We start from the raw sequence: 22,224 nt of genomic DNA on the forward strand, positions 1-22,224 counted from the left end.
ATTTATTGCGTTGTATAAAAAGAATAGCCTGTTGATATTCAGTTAAAGCAGCCATTTTTTATGGTATGTTATGATTATGTTATGTTATGAAACTATGGTTACAATTATTATCATGCAAAAAAAAAAATATATATATAATGCATTACAGTGTGAATCATAATGCCGTAAGTTTCATATACGATTAATAATAATTAAGTGCATTTTTAACATCCACGTGGTTATAATGCATTATAGTCTGTGGTTAGAATTATTTCCAAAAATACGTTCTATTTATACATTGTATATTTATTATGCGCTATTTATAGTCTCCATAGATAGTGTTACCAAACTTTTTGTGTGTGTGGTGGTCTGTGGGCGGCGCGCGCACTTCCAGAACTCACGGTGCGCGAAGCGATGCGCTTCATCCGGACGCGCGCTCATCCATGCAGCGGAGAGAGAAGTGGATCTGACCGCTGAAGAGGGTATTTCCTCCCGTTACTCAACCAATGTGATACCCTCCGGCTCTTCGGGAGAGGTGTTCCTCTGTCGTCTCGATTGTCTTCACCTTGTTTACTCTTAACAGCAATATTTATTCGCATCCCGAGAATAATGGAAGCGCTTGCGACGAGATGCGCACTCTTTCTTGCGCAGATCGCACTCTTCAGCAATACAGGTATGTGAAGGAGGAATGTCTACTTTACTTTATCTGTTTTTAATAAATCATCGATTATTATTGTTATAAATGAGTGTAGTGTAATGTAATGCTGCACAGATGCTTAAAGTGCAAGATAGTTTTCATGCCAAGCGTATTTCTATTAAAATTTGGGGTTCAGACTTTTAACATGATGCATTTATAGCTGAACGTGATCTATGCCCAAAAATTCATTTTGAGTCATATCGTGGAAATTCAAATATTTATTTTTGTCTGCTATGTATGTCTGCTGCTGTATTGTATTGCCAGTCAATATACTGAACAAGAGAGCATAAAACATTGTTTAAACAGAGTCTGTCTGTGCATATGCTTTGTAGTTAAATAGAGCCTCTAAATTAATAATCATCAGTTCAGTTAATGGAGTTTTGTGCATTGTAAAATATTTCAACCAATTAAAATTGGAAACAGTAGTTTAATTGCGGTTTTATATTTTTGTGATGCTTAATTCACAACCCTGTTAAGTTCATTCACAGTTTCTGTATCTTTAAATGTAATTACTGGTGGACAAAATCAAGTTCAATATCAAATATCAATAACATTAAATAGACATAACAGGAATTCTTGCTAAACAATAAACTGAAACAATGCAAAAATACAATGATTTACATTTTTAACAAAGATCTACCTTTACCAAAGTAAATGGAATTTACATAGAATAAATAAATTAATTAATAAAAAGTTTAACGTAAAAATAAAAATAAAAAAAATAAAAAATCGGAGTCTGTTTGAGCTGTATTATTATGTTGTTGCCTCAAAGGTGCACTTCAGCAATTTTAGTTTTAAACTTAAAATAAAGAATACTAGGAATACTTGTGAATACTTATAGTTAAGTGACATTTAGTCATATTAGCTGAGAGGAGTCATAACGGCCTTCAAGAAAAAGCTGTTTTATTCTACATGAAGTGTGTTCCTATGGGTGCTGTCATGTTGAGATCACATGACTAACGGTGTAATGCAATTGGCTGAGTTACTACTAATAATAATCCCTAATAACTACTAATATACTAATCAATGCAGCTAGCACCAGGAACAGGTAAAAATTTGTTGAGATTGAATCCAAGGAATATTATAAGGAGGAATATAATACATAAAACAGATAAACAGATTCAATGCAAAGCAGCAGCAGTTATTAAACTTCTATCATCCAGACCAATAGGTGTCAGTATAGTCGAAGACAATACTGGAGCCAATAAGAGCTCAATAAGGTCACTTCTAATAAATATCTACCTTATCTTACCTTTAAAATGGTTTGGTGGCCTAAACTGTTAAAGAAAAATTAAATAAAGTAAGCCTGTAATAAAAATGTAACTATTGGTGTGTGTATATCTGTTTTTTATACACTGCAAGTACCCTGTGTGAAAAAAGCGTAATTTGGCTCAAAGTTAACATATGCCACTATTGTTCAAATTGTCCCAGAGCCCAGTTCAGTAGAAAGTGACAAATGCTTTTACAAACTCAGACTTCAATCCTAGGCTCATTATTTTGTCTGCTAACTGTTACGAAGTGCCAAGGAGCGACTGATATGCCTGGATTAATCTTTTGGATGCCGTCTGAGACAAAGCCTCTAAGAGCTGGCCAAAGCCATTTTACTTAGGACTTGCTAAAAGCCCTTTTGTAAGTCAGCTAGTGAACCGGGATAGTAAGTCGGTACCTGCTAAAAAAAAAAAACGCTCAACGGCTCCTTCGTCTCCCTTACTACTTTTCTTCTTTTCAGTTTGGTGTTCTGAATGATGCCGTGATGAAATGTTTGGCACAAAGGAAGGGCTGAATCTTTAGTGAATGAAATCTCTCTCTCACCATCTGTCTTCCCAAGTGTTGTACTATAGCTAACAAGGTTTTTTCCCTTCTACACTTTTTGGCACTGCTCTGTTTTTCCACTGAGAAAGTCCCTGTGTTGTTTGTCGGGTCTTGGGTTTGTGACAGATGGTAGTTGCGGACTGTAAAGCTGTCAGTCCGGGGTTCGCGTGGCCCCTCCCCTGCCACATGCCTCATGTGTGTCCACCTGTGAGGGACGTGTGGCAGTGTGTGTCTCTACATGCTCCAGTTAGTTGTGTGTCCAAGCAGAACTACCTTTTTATGCTTAAAGGTGAAGTGTGCCATTTTTCAATGTTAAAATACATGTCTCTTCCAGAGTGAAACCGGACATGTAGCTAATGGGGAAAATAACTTAACTTGATACTTCAGGATTTGATTGGATTGTGAAAGTGGGCATTATAGACTGAATGCTAGTTAGGTAAACAGCTGTTTGAATACATTATCCAATAGCCTATTTGGCCTCAGTGATGTCAGGAGAAAAGGAAAATTGTTTTGCTCATCGTTTCGTTTTTGCACCATTTCTGATAGATTGTGAGTTTATGCATTAGCTATATTCAGTGATTTTTTTTCAGCAGGTTATATCACCAAACCAGTAGGGGGGTGTACATTTTTGAGCAAGTCGCTGAATCATTCACTCAAATGATTTGTTCAAAAACACAGATTTATTCTGAAAACAAAACATGATTTATGAGTGAGCCACACAATTATACACTCAACCGTTTTGTTTGAATGACACAGAATCATTCATGAAGTGACTCGATTTATGAAGGAGTCACATAATCATTCACTTAACTGATTCATTCAAAACACTGATTTGTTCAGGAATGAAACAAGTGGCTCTCTTAATGTGTTAGTCACTGAATCATTTACTCCTCCAGTTTGTTCAAAAACAATGAATCCTTCAGGAATTAAACAAGTGAATTCATTTATTAGTGGGTCACAAAACGTTCATTCATCTGATTCATTCAAAAACACTGATTTGTTTAGGAAAAAAAGCAATTGATTGTCTCCATGAGTGAGTCAGAATCATTCACTCAACTGATTCATTCAAAACTCTGGTTCATTTAGGAAATGAAACAAGTGTCTGACTGAATTTAGAACAGCGTAGTAGTGTACTATCTTACTATTTTATCGTAGTAAGATATGGTATAAATAGAGTAGTACATTAATCTGAATTCAGGAACTGTTTTTAAGATTAAGTCATTGAATTTTTCAGTCAAACAATTCATTCAAGATAACTGATTTATTTATGAGTCATTGAAATAGTTACCCATTTATTCAAAACACTGATTCATTCAGGAAATGAGACTAATACCTGGCAGAATTTGTAATGTAATTCAACTACTGTTTTTATGAATGAGACATTCAGGTATTCAGTCAACCTCTTTGTTCAAGAGCACTGATTTATTCCAGAATAAAACAAGTGACTTTCTTTTTGAGTGATTTATTGAATCATTTACCAATTTGTTCAAAAAAAATTTCATTCACCAACTTCATTTGGGACTGTTTTCATTATTGGAGCAAAAACATACAAAATAACTATTTTTTTCTGAAATGTAAATCATTCACTGTTAACTTTTTGATAGCACTGTGTAAAAACATGATCTCACCTGCAGTCATGCTATTGTTATGGATATTTATTTAACCGATGTAATCTTTGTGTTTGCCCTGTGTTAAAGCATCTGTTTGTGACCAGCACTTTTTTGTCTGTGTTTTTCTTTCTTTTTTGCTCTTTGGTGGGGGCACTTGGGGTAGCTTGGCATCCAGACCCCCTGTCCGAATCTGCTTGTGAAAACGGGAGCAGATTTCCCCTCAACGGCAGCAGGGGCATTTGATGAACAGATTATTCGGTATTAGGCTCAAGTACATTCACTCAGGCATGCAGAGGGGACGCACTGAGCCTCAGAGTCCTCTCTTTTCTCTCCTTCCCAAGACAGTGGAGGGGCCGTGTCTGAATGGACCGGGGCGTTGGATGGGATGGTGGTGTGGGGGGCTTCAGTGGTGAGCCAAATCTCTGCACCATCCTGCCCATGGCCTTGGGCCAGTCCCGCTTAGTGAATTATGCTGTCAGCTGCTCGATTTGTTTGTGCCTGGCTGGCAAGAGGCGGCCGGTGCTCGTGGACATGCAACAACGTGGGTGTCTGGACTGGAAGGGGGGTCTTATTGTATGTGGCATGTGAGTGTGACATTCAAGAGGGCCCCCGATTTGTCCCAGTGGTGGCGCTCCCATGTCACAAAGGATGGATGAGCGAGTTGGGGTACTTTTGTGTGTCTGTGTGGGAGAGAGGGGTGAACTTGAACTGAGAGTGTCAGAGCCTTTCCTCTTTGCGTTTTTTTATTATTATTGCGAACACCTATGAGAGCACTGCTGAGTGTATTTATAGAGTTATAAAAGGGATAGTTCAACCCCCTCCAATCCCACCCCCCCAAAAAAGTTCATTTACTCAACCTCATGTTTTGCCAAACATGTATGGTTTGCTTTTTTATGTTGAATGCAAAAGATGATTTTTTTGGAGGATGTTTCAACTGTTTTTGTCCATATAGTGTAAGGGTTTTTTTTTTGGCGAATCCAATCCATTACATTCAGATCCATTTAGATTTTTATCCAAACCCTGTCCGTATGTAGTTAGATTTTTTTTTTAAATCTGTATCAAAATTGTATTTTTGGATCTTCTTTTGCAAAAGTATTGCATGTACCTGAAACACTTTGCATTTGTTTGCAAAATTATTAGTGTTTGTTTGCAAAAATGTTGCAATATAAGTTTTTGCTCTCACCTCATATTTCCATCACAAATTTTTTGCAAGCAAACTGAAAACTTTTTCAGGATAGCGCATGGGTTTTGCAAGCCATGTCAAAGTTTTTCAAGGAAATGTAAAGGTTTTGTGAGAAAACACAAAATTATTAATAGATATTATCTTTATTGCCATTCTCATTGTCATTTATAAAAACAGCTCCCTCCAGAACACCATAACATTATAAGACAAGACAAAAAACACTTAAAATCTCTAATTCAATTCCCAGTCTTTCATATGCCATTTCATCTCTTCGGATATTCCTTTATCTTTAAATCCGTTGAAAGTCTGTCTCTCTCTCACTCTGTGTTCCTTGGGAATCTCAGCATCTTCATCTCAGTGTGTGTAGATTGACAGGCTCTGCCGGGGCCCCAGTGGCTCTCTGCCGGTTGGGTCAGTATCCCTGAGTTGCCACTTAATTAATGACAGCAGACCACGGTTTGCTGTCATGCTACTGAAAGAGCTGCTCCCGTCTCCCATTGGAATAAACAAGAGCAGGTCTGTTGAGTGCTAGCTTAAGATGCTTTGAGATCCTTCCTGTTCTTTTCCAGGCTAGAGGTGTGTGGTCTAGATATCTGCTCTCATTCAATGGACCTTGGAGAGGATGCTGAATACAAATCAAAGTAATGTTTGGACACTATGATATAGTCACTTGGTCTCTGACACTGTGTGAGTATAAAGTCTGGGGTCAGTGTGAGCACCCAAAGAGAGGACAATCAAAGGAGCTTGTGTTTTCTACTTAAATCACTTTTGTTTTTGAAGTAGTTTCAATTCTGTTTGTATAGAATGGCAGCAGGTCAAGGATTAATAATTGATAGTATGTATAGGACTACAAAAGGTTGTATTGTATACTGTCCTGAGGGGCATGAGTTACTCTATACTTTACACAGTATCTTCTGACAAAGATGAAAGCACTCTGGAGCATTAGGAAGTGTGCCTTATCTGTCTGTCCGTCCATCTGTCCATCCGTCTGTCTGTCTGTCTGTCCATCTGTCCATCCGTCCATCCATCCGTCTGTCTGTCTGTCCATCTGTCCATCCATCCATCCGTCTGTCTGTCTGTCCATCTGTCCATCCATCCATCCGTCTGTCCATCTGTCAGTCTGTCTGTCTGTCCGTCCATCTGTCTGTCTGACTGTCTGTCCGTCTGTCCATCCATCCCTCTCTCTGTCCGTCCCTCTGTCTGTCCTTCTGTCTGTCTTTCTGTCTGTGCGTACATCAGTTTGTCTGTTTGTCCATCTGTCCCTCTCTGTCCATCTGTCTGTCTGTCTGTCTGTCCATCTGTCTATCTGTCTGTCTGTCTGTCCATCTGTCTATCTGTCTGTCTGTCCGTCCATTTGTCTGTCTGTGCATACATCTGTCTTTCCATCTGTCTGTCTGTCTGTGCGTACATCTGTTTGTCTGTCCATCCATCCCTCTATCTGTCCATCTGTCTGTCTGTCTGTCTGTCTGTCCATTTGTCCATCTGTCCGTCAGTCTTTCTGTCTGTCCATCAGTCTGTCTGTCTTTCTGTCCGTCTGTCTGTGTGTTTGTTATCTGTCAATCTGTTTATATTATATACTGTATATATTAAAATATAATATAAACATTTATTATAAAAATTATACAGTTTTTGTCATTTTCCTGATTTGAAAATTCATTAAAATATTTCAGCAAACAGTTACAGAACTTCAAGTATTTCCCCTTTCAAGATAGGAGCTGTACTGTATATGAAATCGCTGCTTGGGGAGTTATGAATAAGGCTGTTGAGTGAACTGACTTCTCATAACAAACACTTTAAACTAGGGGTGTAACGGTTCACAAAATTCACGGTTCGGTTCGATACGATACACTGATGTCACGGTTCGGTTCGGTTCGGTTCGATACGTTTTAGATACAGCAAAATGCAAAAACATCTCAACTTTTCAGAATGCCGCAAGCGCACCGCGGGTCATGTGACAAGAACCAACCAATCAGCTTCATCCTTTCCCGTAACAACGTTGAGAGCTCAGCCAAGATGAAGGAACAGCTGATCATAGTTGTATATGGATTGCAATTTTGAAATAAATTTAGTAGCAGAGCTACTGCAAGCGATTTTTAGAGCTGCAAATCCATTTATCCTTCGCTGAAATTTCCGTGTCTCATGGAGAGAGCACGTCATTGTTGCTTAGCAAAGACAGACGCCTCATGAGCGCTTCTGCCCGAGCGCTTTGGAAAGGAGGAGAAAGACGCGCTTAGCGTTTTCCATGCGTTTTTAGGCACGATATGTGAACGGCCCCTAAGGCGCTCGCTCACTCAGCACGCGCTGAAGGCTCGTTGCAAAATGTCGAATGCATTTAACAGACCAGAAATATAAGATCCTAAAATAACCAACAGGTCTGGTGTTTGGGTTGGATTCCCTGTAAGCTATAGTGTCTAAATGCTGCAGGGATAGTTTGCTGCGTGCATGTTTCTCCTTTTTTTCGTCTTTTCCCAGATAGTACTGACGCATATATCCCAGATATTCCCGCTGGTGTTTTTTTTTTTTTTTTTGTATTCCCGCTGGTGTACCCTGTCATGTTGCAGATGCGACATACCGTTGTTTTTTTTATCCACCACTCTCTTGCCATCACCATTATAGCTTAAAGGGAATCCAAAGTGCACCCAAACACCAGACCTGTTGGTTATTGGAGGATCTTCTCATTTCTAGTCTGTTCAACGCATTGGCTATTTTGCAACGAGCCTTCAGCGCGTACTGAGTGAGCGAGCGCCTGCTGAGTAGCCTAACATAAACATATAAGATGGTGTTTTTTTCTTCTTCGGGAGTGTCAGGGGCGTTGCCTGTTACGTTGTTTGGGTTATTGGGCTACCTTGTTGAACGCATATCATTATATTTCTCTCTCTCTCTCTTTTTTTTTTTTTTTCAAATATAATTAATTACTCCAACGAACCGTTCGGTATACGTAATGCGTACCGCGTACCGAACCGAAAGCGTCGTACCGAACGGTTCAATACGAATACGCGTATCGTTACACCCCTACTTTAAACCCAGTAAAAGTCAGGTTAAAAAGACTTTACTTCATCAAGACTTGAACTTGGGTTGCCACAGCACAACTTTGCAGGATGTCGGAGCACTGCCCACGAGCCTGTCGACTCTGATGAAAGGGTCAGCTTTCAAAGGTTAATTGCAATCTGAACTGATCACAAGACAATCTATACGCTGTTGAATAGACATGCAGACTTTGATACTAGCAGGTCATATAAACATGCTGTTCTGATCACAGAAACACTGAAGGTCTCCTCTTCTACAAGCAGATGACACAGATCCACATCTGGGTGAGGAGGAGACAGCTGGTGGATGAGCTGTGGGTGGTTTGCTGATCTCCCCCAGATTTGACTCAAATGGGACAAAGACTAGGGCAAAAGCTTATCTCACAATCAAGGCTCTTATAAGATTTACAAGCGTATTTGACAGTGATGAGTTACTTTCCTCTTATGATATCCTCTTAGAGCTGCAATTCTACATATATTATCATCATTTGACCTTATTTTGACATATGATCATCATTTGCCATTATGTTAGTCTTATGTTGTTTCTTGGTTATGCAAATAAAAAGGAACATTCAATTTCATAATTTTCCAACAATTATGAAAATATTAATATTCTGAGGTAAAGCCAACCAAAATGTTTCCCATTAGTCAGATGATGACTTCATAGACGTCTATTAGAGTTGAGATTTTAGACGAAAGCTCAAGGACACTGCAGCAGTTGACAGTCCTCTGGATACTCTCTGAGTCTTCCCCATCTGAGAATCCATGCCCTTTTCAGTTAGGAAACCACTCCAAATAACTACTCGCATGGGTCCTCCGGGCCATCAAAGAAATAACAGGAGATCTTCAGAGTCCCTTAATTAGGGCTGATTCTCGTTAATCCAGTTCACTCTGCCTGCACCATATGTCCCGGGGAAAACCGCTGTGGCCCGATGCAGGTGAAAGAACAATTACAAATCCTCCCCCCTTTTTCATTCAACCTGTAGTAATGGTTTTTGAATATGTACTAGGTTGTTTGGGTAATCTCTGGCTTTGGATGAGAGGAGAAGACTCTCACACTTCTTGGAACTCCCATTGCTCCAGCTAATTAGCTAAGATTCATCATATTAAACTGCTTTATCAATCACCGTACAAGATACTCTCATACAGAGTATTTGGAGCTTTCTGGTTCTTGTTATGAAATATTCTAAAGCACTGCTTCTTGGAAATGGATTTCAGGTCTGTTGGAAAATAATATTACAGGTAAAAATAATAATAGTAATATTTAAGAAATATTAATGGAAATTGAGAAGTGTGACAAAAAGCTAAAGCTTTTCTAAAAGTCCTAACCTTTATGCTCTTATTGATGTCTAATTATGAGAATGAATAATTTCCCTGTTTGTGGTTTTGGCTCTTGGGCCTTAGATTAAATGTATTTTTGTCTAGGCTCTACAAATCAGAGACTCCTTATGTTCCTCATGAAGCCTCAGAACATGTGGAGATCTGGCTGAAATGATTCGACTCAGATGTACAGCGCTCTTTCTTTACTGAGAGAATGGCTCTGTATACAGGATGTGCATCTGTGTTGATCATTTCTCAGGATGTTGTTCTTGCTTAGATGTTTTTTACTGGCATTTTCTTTCCAGCTTCTCAGAAACATGACTTGATTCGATTAGCTTCTAATAACACTCAAGACATTTAATCAATAATTAAGTTCTTTAGTCACTAACACTAACTTTAGTCACTAACCAAATTACAGCAATCTTTTTTCAATGATCAAGCACAAATCCAGTCTATGCCATCAACAACTTTGATAGAGATATTATATTACTAAGGACAGAAATAGTTGATCACAGTCACAAAATTTGCCACTAGCACTAAAGAGAAAGATTTTCTTCTCAAAATAGTTTTTTTTTTCATGTTGCGCAATTAAAATACGTGCAGAAGGTAAAAAAAAAAAAAAAAGTTGTAACTGTGGCCTAGTAAACATTGAGTTCTTGGTGAAAATGTTGGATATTTGACTTTGCATCTGGACCGCATTTTTTTGTGAATCATGTATTTTTCCATAATATTCATTCATTTTAATAAGGCATAAATGTAAGATTTTTATATTTAAATTGCATACATTTAATAAATGATGCACATTTGACAGTTTTGTTTCAGCTTTTAACATTACTAAACATAGTGGCTAATTCAATACCAGGTGGCCACAGGATGATGAGAAATAAATCACACTTACAACTAATGTCCTGTCCTTGATGAACCCGCTTGCCATCAGTCTTATCAGGTAACACAGCAGGGTTGATGCTGGAATGCACTGGAGCAAGATTACAGTGCAATTAAAAGCACATCCTCTACCCACACACACTTCACCAGCATCACATCTCACACTCCAACAGAGATTCTGTGTATCCTACACACACTTACACACACTTTTCTGTAGAATATTTTATATTAGGAGTAGTTATTACATGATTATAAGTGTAACTGTAACTTGAATATGTTTTGTTCAACAGCTAAAATAATAAAAACTGATTGTGTCTAGTCTAGTGTATATACTCAGGTCCATATATTTTTTGAAACTGACACAATTTTCATAATTTTGGCTCTGTATGCCACCAGAATGAAAATGAAAACAATCAAGATGCAATTGAAGTACAGACTTTAAGCTTTAATTCAAGGGGTTGAACAAACATATAATATAAAAAGCTTAATCATAAAACAACCATTTTTATTGACAGCATACTTTTTATGCACCCCATTCAGGGGCTCAGTTGTAACTGGACAAATAAATATAATCATAAATACAATTTTCATTTTTAATATTTTGTTGAGAATCCTTTGCAATCCTTTTAATATTCCACTTTTTTAACTTCTAAAACTCCTGGGTTGCTTTTGCAGTATGTTTTGTGTAATTTCCAATTTATAATAAGACTTTTAGTTTTTTTAAAGCATAACAGTATTCTGTTTTACTTGCATGGAGAGATCCTTTGAATCTATGATGTGTGTTCAGAGAAACAGCTACCAAATGCAAACAGGACACTTAGAATCAACTCCAGACCTTTTACCTCCTTAATTGATGTAGATAACGTTATTGATGTAAATAACGAAGAAATAGCCCACATATGTCCATGAAATGGCTTTTGAGTCCCTGTGAAACATGGTGGAGCAGTGTGATGTCACGAGCATGGCTTCCAGGGGCTCTGGATTACTGGTGTTTATTGATGAACTGACAGAAGACAGAAGCAGCTGGATGTATTCTGAAGTGTACAGGGATATACTCTCTGCCCAGATCCAAATGCAGCAAAGTTGACTGGGCGGCACTTCATAGTACAAGTGGATAATGACCCAAAACATACTGCAAAAGCAACCCAGGAGTTTTTGAAGGTAAAAAAGTGGATTACTCTGCAATGGCCAGGTCAATCTCCTGATCTCAACCCGACTAAGCATCCATTTCACTCGCTGAAGACAAAACTAAAAGCAGAAAGACCCACAAACAAACACCAACTGAAGTCAGCTGCACTAAAGGCAAAGTATCACAAAGGAGGAAACCCAGTCTCTGCTGATGTCCATGAGTTCCAGACTTAAGGCAGTCATTGTCTGCAAAGGATTCAAAACAAAGTATTAAAAATGAAGAGTTTATTTAGGATTATATTTATTTGTCCAATTACATTTAGGGCCCTGAAAATGGGGGACAATGTATAAAAATGGTTGTAATTCCTAAGCCTTTTTTTGTTTTGTTTTGTTCAACCCCTTAAAGCTTAAAGTCTACACTTAAAAGTCTTTTTTATCTTAATTGTTTCATTTGAATTCTATTCTGGTTTCACGCAGAGCCAAAATTATAAACAATTGCGTTAGTTTTCAAATATATGGACCTAACTGTGTGTGTGTGTGTGTGTATATATGTACATATATATTTGGAAGTATTGTAAGTAGTTGCTACATTTTTTTTCTGCCATCCTGTCAGCAAGATTTGAACAAAATCCCCTCTTGGTCTTTGATTTCCTCTTCTCATCTTAAATTGACTGGGATTAATCTTGAGTGCTGCTCTCTTCTGTCTCATCTTTCGAGATGGCTCTGTTGTGTGGTTCTACACCTTTAATTTCACTAATGACAGCTGAGGTTTGAAGTGTCCTCTTCTGGCACATGTCTTCAAGGAGTGGTTGTCTTCTCTCGTTCCTAATGCATTAGGGTGGTAAGGAACAAAGAGTCACCTTCCTTACATTAACCTCTTGTAACCTTTCTGTCTTGTCTTGGTTGCCGTTCTTCTTTAAAGTCCTCATGTCAGTCCTTTCATATCCTTTTGCGGGTTCTTATGGAACCTAAAAATCTTGAGGCAAGATCCTTTGCCTATTTTTCTTTTTCATTTACTCACCTGTTTGCTATTACAAACCTATTATTATTCTCTCTATTTGCAATAACCGGGGTCTGAACAACATGAAAGCCCTTTGATATTCATTATAGGGACTGAGCACTGCGATATCTTTCCAAATATTGTTTTTATGTTACACAGAAAAAAAGAAAGCCTTTCATATTTGATGCATGAACTGCTCCTTAAAGTGGGTCTGAGAGTTACCTTCAAATGTCTTCACTAAAGGAAGTTTTTTTGTCATAAATATGCTTAAATAGCTGTATACTGTATGTTGACGGAAGTGAGTGAACAGTTGTATTTATTATACTATTGCTCCACCACAACAGTGTATATATATATATATATATATATATATATATATATATATATATAGACCTTTGACCTATTGTAATTTGTAAAGATGAAAGGCAAGTGGGTCATAAGAACTAACATACATGTATGTTTACAGCTTCATAAAAGCTTATTATAATCTATTGAACTTCATTAGAGAAATGTCTGCAAAACATTTGAGAGTAACCAAACCTCCTCGCCTTGTTGTCTACTATGCAACAGGTCCTTGTTGTATTTCATTTACTCTCTGTTACACCATGTACCAGGAAATCAAGCCCATGTGTAAAGATCTTGGCTCACATGAGAGCTGTTCATTGGGTGAAAGGGAATACGGGTCCTGTCAGACAAAAGCAATCAGGCAGGCAGCAAGGCGTCACAATGCATGGACCGGCAGTCCCGCCGTGGCTCTCACGGCTGAGCCACTGATCTCATTGTTGTGTTTGCATTGATACAGTGAATGGGGCAGGCCATGAGAACAGACATGGGCGCAGTTCAGCGAGGAGAAGCTAGTGAATGTCTGCCTCTCTGCTGACTTCAGAGCTTTTTCATAATTTATTTTCCTTTGTTATTCTTACCTGTGTGGTTTTCAAAGTGGCTCAAGTTTCAGTGCGGCTCCTTGCAGCTACAGGATCAAATACAAGCACTTGATGATGTTGTAGCTGTTCTCTTGTATTTTTGTTCTACGTGATCTTGCTCCTATTAACTAGCCAATTTTAAAATTTCCTGTTTAAATTACACTATTTATAAAACTTTTCTTTCTCTTATAAAAATTAACCATGGTCTTACTAAAAATAAAACTCCCCCAAAAACAATGATTACTATAGTTAAACCATGGTAAACACAAATTATGGTTTCGCTACACTAACCATAGTTTAACCATGGTATTTCTAGTAAAACTGTGATTATACAAATGGTAATTACTGTATGCCAAAAAACAACAACAAAAAAACAAGGTACAACAGTAAAACCATGGTTAATTTTCGTAAGGGTTTACTTAAATGGACAATCGCCCAAACATAAGGCATTTTTAAATGTAAAAAAAGTTTTTCTTTGCTTTCCATTTGAAACTGAGCTTGGCTGAAGTTGGAACAGCAAACTAGCATGCTAAAGTTTTTGCCATAATTCTGTTAAATGGTTGGCGGGTTGTTCAAGTGGCAAGCTAACAGCTTAGCCTACTAGCTTAGCATAGATCTTACTTGTTAAGTAAAGTAACTGGCAGAAATAGTATGAGCAGTGTGCTAGTAGCTATGCTATTCCATATTTAATCCTTTTCTAAACTAGTTAGCTCTACGCTTACAAGCTTGCTAATTGAGGGTACATTCGGCAGTTTTAAATAATACATTTTCAATTAATTACAAATATCCTAACATGTACATTACATTATTATTCACACTTGAGTATATTATGTCTGTGTTAAGTGTTCTTTATAAAAAATATGCTAAAGTGTACTTCTATTTCATGGTTACACAATCAGTAACTCTATCAATTGTGTTTTGGCACAAATTGTGGTCACCATAGTCATTTTTATCATGGTAATCTAAAGAAACAAAATATGCTTCATTGTTATCAATATTCCCAGAGCATGCTAAATTAGTTTAGTAAAGCTAAACCCCGGGGTGAGCTATAATTAGCATGTATGGCTAGACGTGGCTCTCTGATACACTGTAAAAGTGTGTAGAGGTTTGTATGGCCTAACAGGTGCACAAACTGTCTTGAAAGGACCAAAACCAGTGTGTAGACAGACCAACAAAAGCCAACAGAAAGATGAGCCAAGACTGTACTTCTGTTGCTATTGAATAGGCGGGTAGTTTCTCTCGACAAGCCTGTTCAGTGTAGGGTATCCTGACTAAAGGTGTAAAGGTGTTTCATGTCAAAGCCTTTCTCCCAAGGGACAGGGCCCTCTTTAGGGAGGTTTCTTTCATCCTTTAAAAGCATTAACATGGTCGAGTTTGGCAGTAGACTGCTGGAACCAAAAACAATTGTGGCTTAAAAGAAATAGAGGGATTATATGGTTTAACGTAGTTTAACCTGTTGACAGGTTAATAGACTTTCTTATCAGTCCTAGAATTAAACAGTGGGCAGTGACAAAATGTGACTTAAATGTGTCTTAAAGGCAACTCGGTTCTCTTGGTAGTCATCTAGGACAGTTGTTTTCTGAGTGGATACAGTTCAGCTCCTATTTACATAAATGCAGAAAGACTGAAATCTCTGTAACTTTTCTTAACATTGTTCAAATTCCACAACAAAGTAATTCTCAAAAAAAAAAAGAAAAAAAAAAGAGTGATTTCCGATTTTTTTCTCCAATTTATTTTATTTTTAAATTATTTCTATTTGTATTTGATTTTACTATTATTTTAAATAATAGTAAGTTTTTTAGCCACTTGACAATTTCAAATCACTTATAATATATCATATAAAATCTACAAATGAATATGTAGTATGGTGGCTTTTACATATTTGAATATGGAGTATGTATGGACTAAATACTCAAAGGACATGTTTGTTACCGTACTTTACCAGGAATGACCCTGGTATCATAAATATTGCTTGTTTAGCTCAAATCACTCAGAAGGCTGCTCAACTGGATTTATATTCTAAAGTAAACCAAATCTGTCATTAAAAAGGCACTGTCTCTGTTATAGCAGACTCCTGTCTGTCCGATTTGTTCTATTTTAGTTTGTCAGTCTGCAGTGATGAGCCTGAAACGGCACAGACTGAGTTATGGACAATTATGGATCAGAGGTCCGACCCACATGCACCAGGCTTGCAGGCTAATTATTTGCTAATTAGAGCATTGGCAGAAGGCTTTTAGAGTTTACATGCCGCTCCCACTTCATCTGCTTCTAGTTTGTTTACTAGTTTTGGAGTATTAAGAGAATACATAATTAATCCAAAAAAGAAAGAAAATTCACATTGTTCTAAACCCATACGACTTCAATGGAACACAAAAGGAAAAATAATAACTCATTTTTTTGTTTTACATAAAAATATTGGCATGTGTATTTGGAATAAAAAGAGTAAATAGTGAAAATGTATTTTTCTTTGAAATGCAAAAAAAAGAAAGAAAAGAAAAGAAAATGAAATAAAAAACACCATTACATGTAATGGAAAATAAGTTCTTTTGATACTCAGATAGGATTCAATAGAAAAAAAAAGTGGAAATTGTGGGACAAATGAATCCAGTAGTATTTCGACAAGGACTGATTTGATGTATTGTCTCCTATATAGCATGTAATTGGAGGACTTTATGTTTAAAAGTGAAAAAGGCAGAAAATGATCAGCAGGAAACCAACATTGTGAAAGAGTGGAGTAATTATGAGGAAGAACTTTGTGGATGAACTTTTACTGCGTGACCTTGAAGTCCTGGGTGACGACCTTCTGACAATAAAAGAGACCTGTTTTTAAGTCAAGTGAATGAAACCACCGGGCAAAAGACTAAACAAAGAGAATAATAGAGGTTTCCTTTCTGCTCAACTCCTGAACTCACATTCTATGATTTCCATATTGTTCTTACAATCGGATGCATAATCGCTTTTATCAAACTATTATGCCATTTGATTTTGGCACTGTCACTTCCCCAACAGGATTCTGTGGTGGATTACAACCTAACTGCAGTGTTTCAAACCCTAAATACTGGAATAAATCCAAACATGTCATTCAGGACGTCACTCAGTCTGTGGTAGACAGCAGGTCACAGCAGGTCATGACATGATTTATCTGCTGCGAGAGGAATTTGAAAGATTGATCTCTCTTTTTGAAGAAGCTGTATTGTTTTATAGCTGATTTGAAATTTTAAATGATATTTGCCAGCCATATTTTGTTTAAAAATGCCATGTTTTAAATCCAAAGGATTGGAGAAGGTTAAAAATTGTAAGATCTCTATCTGTCAGTTTTAACTTGGCTTAAAATCAATTAATACTGTATATTCATATTTCTATGACTATATGGGCATTCCTGAAATTCAAAACATATTCTAATAATAATTATAATAATGAGATTTATGAATTTTACGATAAATATAAATAATAAATATTTAAGATTCAGCACTAGGTCACTAATCAAATTATATAATAAAAAAGTATTATATTAATATTAATATTTATTTTAATATATGCATTATTTATAATTATTATTTAATTATTTAAAATAAAAGCAAAGGGAGCATAACATGTACTAAGCTTCTTGAATATTTTTTATATCTTTGAAAAATGTAAATTATATTCTCACCCAGTGCTAAATGGATCTATAAAACGTATTATATATAGAAACAATGTGTATTACGAAATATTTTTTTTAACTGCCATTCAAATAGTTTTACTGAAAATATAATTTGTAATGAAAAAAAAATGTATAAATGCGAAATACTTACTTTTTTATTGAGTTAATTAAGCAAGCATATTTATTCATTTTGATGGAATAAACTGATATTTCTTTCAGCAGATCTATCAGAAGCATATGGATTCAGATCACAGAAGAAACTCTCAGAGAACATAGACTGGTCATATGCGGGTGAGTGTTAAACTTGAACTGTACTTACATTGTTTTTTATCTCTGCATTATCTCTGATCATTAGACTTCAGTATAAAAAGCCTGGCATAATTTCTAAAGATGCACTCTGAACTGAAGCGCTGGTGCCCTCTTCCCCCATGCCAGTGCAGGTTTAGGGATCATCTTTGTCTAAGCATGCAGGGCTTAATGCCACAGATTAAACTCGTCTGTACCTAACTGGGCTTTCAGGGTTAATATGGCCTAAATATGGCCAGGTCCTGTCTGATCTCGCCCCGCCAATGCATATCATAGTTTACAGGGTGTGTTTGGGCTTTCATGAACTATGACTCCAAGTTGTGGATGCTTTATGTTCTCTGCTGAAACTGACTTTGTGCTATGTCCCAGTATTCCGTGGAAAGCCTGATTTTATTGGATTTGAAATATGACATCTTAAGTGTCTTTATAATATACTGTTTCACAGTGTAATCTAAGTTTAAAAAGACAAATTATACATTTTTAGATGCTCTAGGAGACATAGTGTACACTTTTGGTTGTAGTAATTTAGTTTTACATTATTTTCTCCGATCCTGTTTAGGCTGCTCTTGATGCCACACCTTTACGAGTTTTTGCAAATGACCCACTGTAATTGCCTTTATGATAAGTAAAAACTCCCAGTGCAAGTCTCTGTTGAGTTCTGCAGGGTTGTATTTTTGTGGTTGTATTTTAAGGTTGTAATGTCAATACAATGACCATTTAAAAAGAATTAGCATTTTAGTTTTCATGCATTGAGGAAGGAGTTTTCATAACTATAATGTTATGAAGATACAAGAATACTTTTGTAAGTGATGTGACATTCAGCCAAGTATGGTGACCCATACTCAGAATTTGTGCTCTGCATTTAACCCATCCAAAGTTTACACACACAGCAGTGAACACACACAAACCATGAACACACACCCGGAGCAGTGGGCAGCCATTTATGATGTGGCACCCAGGGAGCAGTTGGGGGTTTAGTGCCTTGGTATTGCCAGCCAGATTCAAACCAACAACCCTAGGGTTAGGAGTCAAACTCTCAATCCACTAGGCCACGACTTCCCCACAAAAGATGACTTTATTCAACAATTTCTTCTTTTCATTTCACACTATTTTACCAATCTCCTTACTATCTTTCTGAGCCTTGATCATGTAAGTATCTGTCTATGGAGAGTCAGAAAGCTCTCGGATTTCATTAAAAAAATCTTAATTTGTGTTGTGAAGATGAACGAAGGTCTTCAGAGTTTGGAACAACATGAGGGTGAGTAATTAATGACAGAATTTTAATTTTTGGGTGAACTTTAACGTTTTCTATAATATTCATATAACCAAGTAAATAAAATAAAAAAATAGATGTTTTAAACATTCACAGAACATTCAGAAATAATAAGTTTAAGTAATAATAAGTTTAATAACTTAATGGGGAATGTCAGCAAAATGTTCGAAGAGAATCTTTTTGTAAGCTGGGGAGAAGGAGAAGTCGTGTTTTTGATTATATGGCCCCTTGATATTTGGTAAGAGATGAAGTATCAAATCAAACAACATCAGTGACACATTTGGTATTTCTCATCCTTTCATCTCCAGCTCTTTCCCGTTTCTAGCACAATGGAGAATTCCCCTGTCTCACTTTGTTACTGAAAGTAGGCCAGATTTGATATTCTCCTTATTGTTGTTCACTTTTGATATTTAGCGTCTGATCTCTACGATTTACAGATCGTTTCTTTGACAAAAGATTCAGAAGATGATCTGAATCTTCAGCCTGGAGTTCAGAGTTTCAGAGCAAATGTGTTTAGTCTAGGAAAGATGATCTATTGAGTTTGGATAATAAGTGACAAAGTTATCCATCTCCTCAAACCTCTTGTCTTTGACCCGTCACAACAAACCAGATTTGGGTGTCAATGGAGGCTGGCACAACAAAGGGGCCTTTATAGCGTCCGCTGGTCATGCAGATGGGACATTGTTCATCGGCTATCAAAAGGGTCTTAATAACAAAAGCAACTGGGATTGCAATTGGGATTTTACTCCAATGTAAGTTTCAGGGATCTACACAGGACCATCCTTAAACTGCCAGCAACTGATATCATATCTGTAAATGAACTTTATATTTTACCCACTAGCTAATATGTTAGTATAACAGTTTGGCTGAACTTTCATGAACAGTGGTTCTACATGATGGAAACATGTTGTTGCTACTCAGATTTTTGATATAGGACGAACTTAAAGGGTTAGTTCACCCGAGAATAAAAATTCATCCATCTTCTACTCACCCTCGAAGCATCCTAGGAATGTGACTTTCTTCTTTCAGAAAACAAGCCTTTCAATATGGTAAACGGTTGTCAACAATTCAGAAGACATGAAATAAAGTGCGTGCATCTGTAATAAAACGTCCCTCACATGGCTCCGGGGGGTGAAAAGGCCCCCTGTAGTGAATCCATGCGTTTTTGTAAGATAAATATCCAGATTTCAAATGTAATAAACACTTTTTTCTCACTTCTGCTGACTGCTGGAATCTGTTTATGAATCAGAATTACATTTTTTGGGTGAACTAACCCTTTAAAATATGGCCATGCAGAATAAGGCATCAGTATGTGCTTTATAAGTACTAATAAACAGCAAATATGCTAGTAATATGCTTGCTAGTTAATAGTGAGTATTGGTCCATAAAATGAAGTGTTACCTAATAATAATATGATGGTTTCAAATGTTTAAAACAACCAATAAGCCACTCAAGATTGTGCATTAGGGTGATTTTACCAAACAATTTACATAACAGGGTTTTGAAACTTTTATTTATTCATTCATGTAATGTCTATGTTCTGCTGTATTTGACTCAACTGTACTGCATTCTACTGTACACCAGTGTTTTTGACTCAGCCGGGGGTGTAATGCAGCTATTGATATGCTAATGGCAGTGACCTAGAACTGCTGGTGACCTGGTTCATGGGCTTTGTTTTTGTGCTGTAGGGTCCTCCAGAGAGAGGACTCAGATTAACCCACCAGCAAACCACTACATGTCTAATGATGCACCTGTGTTTGTACTGAAGCACAGAGGATCATCTTCTGACATTTATGAATGGCTTTATTTATCCAATTGAACTCCATTTCCCACAGGAACTCTAAACCAAAATAACTGGGCAAAGAAATACCCGTCATGCAACAATGCCAAACAATCACCAATAAACATTGAGGAGAGCCTGGCGCAGGTCAAGATTCAATATCAGAAGCTGAGATTAGAGGGATGGGCGGAAAAGACATCAGAGTCCACTATAGTAAAGAATGACGGGAAAACAGGTGAGAAGCTATATTTTTTTAATATCGACCCTTTTGTGCAAAAGATCCAAATCTGACTTGATGTGAATAGACATTGACCATTCGTTTCTGTAATGTGTTATTTGTCTCCAGTGGCCATTGATGTGGGAGGAGATTTTTTTGTGAGTGGAGGGGGTCTCAGGTCCAAGTTTAAGGTGGGACGTATCACTTTCCACTGGGGCCTGTGCAATGCCTCCTCTGACGGGTCGGAGCACGGCCTCAACGGTGAAAAATTCCCCCTGGAGGTATTTCACATAACAAAATAATGTCAACTCTAATTTACATGTATTTTGTCTGTTTTTCTTTCTAATTTATTTATTATATGTCTATTTGTTTATATAATTATTTCATTTTTTTGTATTTTATTTCTTTAATTTATTATATTTATTTCATTTGATTTATTTTAGTTGTGATTATTTATTAAAGGGGGGGGGGGGGGTAGAGTGAAATGCTCGTTTTCACTCAATATCCTGTTAATCTTGAGTACCTATAGAGTAGTACTGCATCCTTCATAACTCCAAAAAGTCTTTAGTTTTATTATATTCATAAGAGAAAGATAGTCTGTACCGATTTTTCCCGGAAAAACACGACCGGCTGGAGGCGTGACGTGTGGGCGGAGCTAAAGAATCACGAGCGCGAGTCATCCAAAACAAACCATGGCTAACAGTCAGATTCAGCGTATATTTATGATCCAGAATCAGATCCAGAGGCTGAAATTTAACAAGAGCAGTATCAGTAACGACGTCTCTATGTGGTATGTACTGAAACTGTATATATTTGCTTAGCAGTTTTGGAAAATGACTAAGTTCCACTTTATGTCGTCTTTTTTTTTTTAAGCTGTACATGTGGAAAGTGCAGTTTGATGACAACATCGCATGTTGTTTACTTGTTGTTTACACGCCGATAGCTAAGTTAACAACACAGAGATATTTTAAGCAGTTTTACTCACCGCCTGCGGTTCCAACACACGATCGTGACCCTTTTTCGTTGGGACTGCATCATCCTTAAAAAATAAACGATATGCAAATCCAGCGTCAAACTGGGCCTTGTTTGTAAAATAAGCATCTTCGAAATGCAGGGAACAAACAAAAACACTTGCACAACTCCGTTGATGCTCTGTAAAAATAAACTCCATCCACTGGTCCCTTAATGCTGTTTTTTTTTGGGTAATCTGTGCAGGGTTGTCTTGTCCTGGCAACCAAAAACACACTTCTTTTGTGACATGTTTGAATGTGAATGTATACAAATGCCGATTAGATATTTTTTGTTTCTGGTGCAGATGCAGATATACTGTTACGATGCAGATGTTTTCAGTGGCCTCGACGAGGCCCTCAGCGCAGGAGGAAAGATCACAGCGTTGGCCGTGCTGTTTAAGGTAAGGATGGATGCTTTCTATGTATACGTAT

General features: G+C 37.2%; 1 protein-coding gene across 6 annotated transcripts in view; it reads left to right on the plus strand.

The window, feature by feature from the left end:
• The first annotated feature begins 391 nt into the window (after nucleotides 1-391).
• The window catches only part of LOC128013702 (receptor-type tyrosine-protein phosphatase zeta-like), a 51,050-nt gene continuing 29,217 nt past the window's right edge, over nucleotides 392-22,224 (plus strand). For 5 of the 6 annotated variants that reach the window (XM_052596840.1, XM_052596842.1, XM_052596843.1 and 2 more), the window contains exons 1-5: nucleotides 392-652; nucleotides 17,426-17,497; nucleotides 20,621-20,800; nucleotides 20,912-21,063; nucleotides 22,098-22,193. In XM_052596840.1, the coding sequence (XP_052452800.1) occupies nucleotides 589-652; nucleotides 17,426-17,497; nucleotides 20,621-20,800; nucleotides 20,912-21,063; nucleotides 22,098-22,193 (564 nt within the window). In that variant the 5' untranslated portion in view covers nucleotides 392-588. The remainder of the gene's footprint in view (nucleotides 653-17,425; nucleotides 17,498-20,620; nucleotides 20,801-20,911; nucleotides 21,064-22,097; nucleotides 22,194-22,224) is intronic. The other variant, XM_052596841.1, reaches the window with a different exon arrangement.

Source organism: Carassius gibelio, chromosome B25 (assembly GCF_023724105.1).
Source record: "Carassius gibelio isolate Cgi1373 ecotype wild population from Czech Republic chromosome B25, carGib1.2-hapl.c, whole genome shotgun sequence".
Classification (NCBI taxonomy): Eukaryota; Metazoa; Chordata; class Actinopteri; order Cypriniformes; family Cyprinidae; genus Carassius; species Carassius gibelio.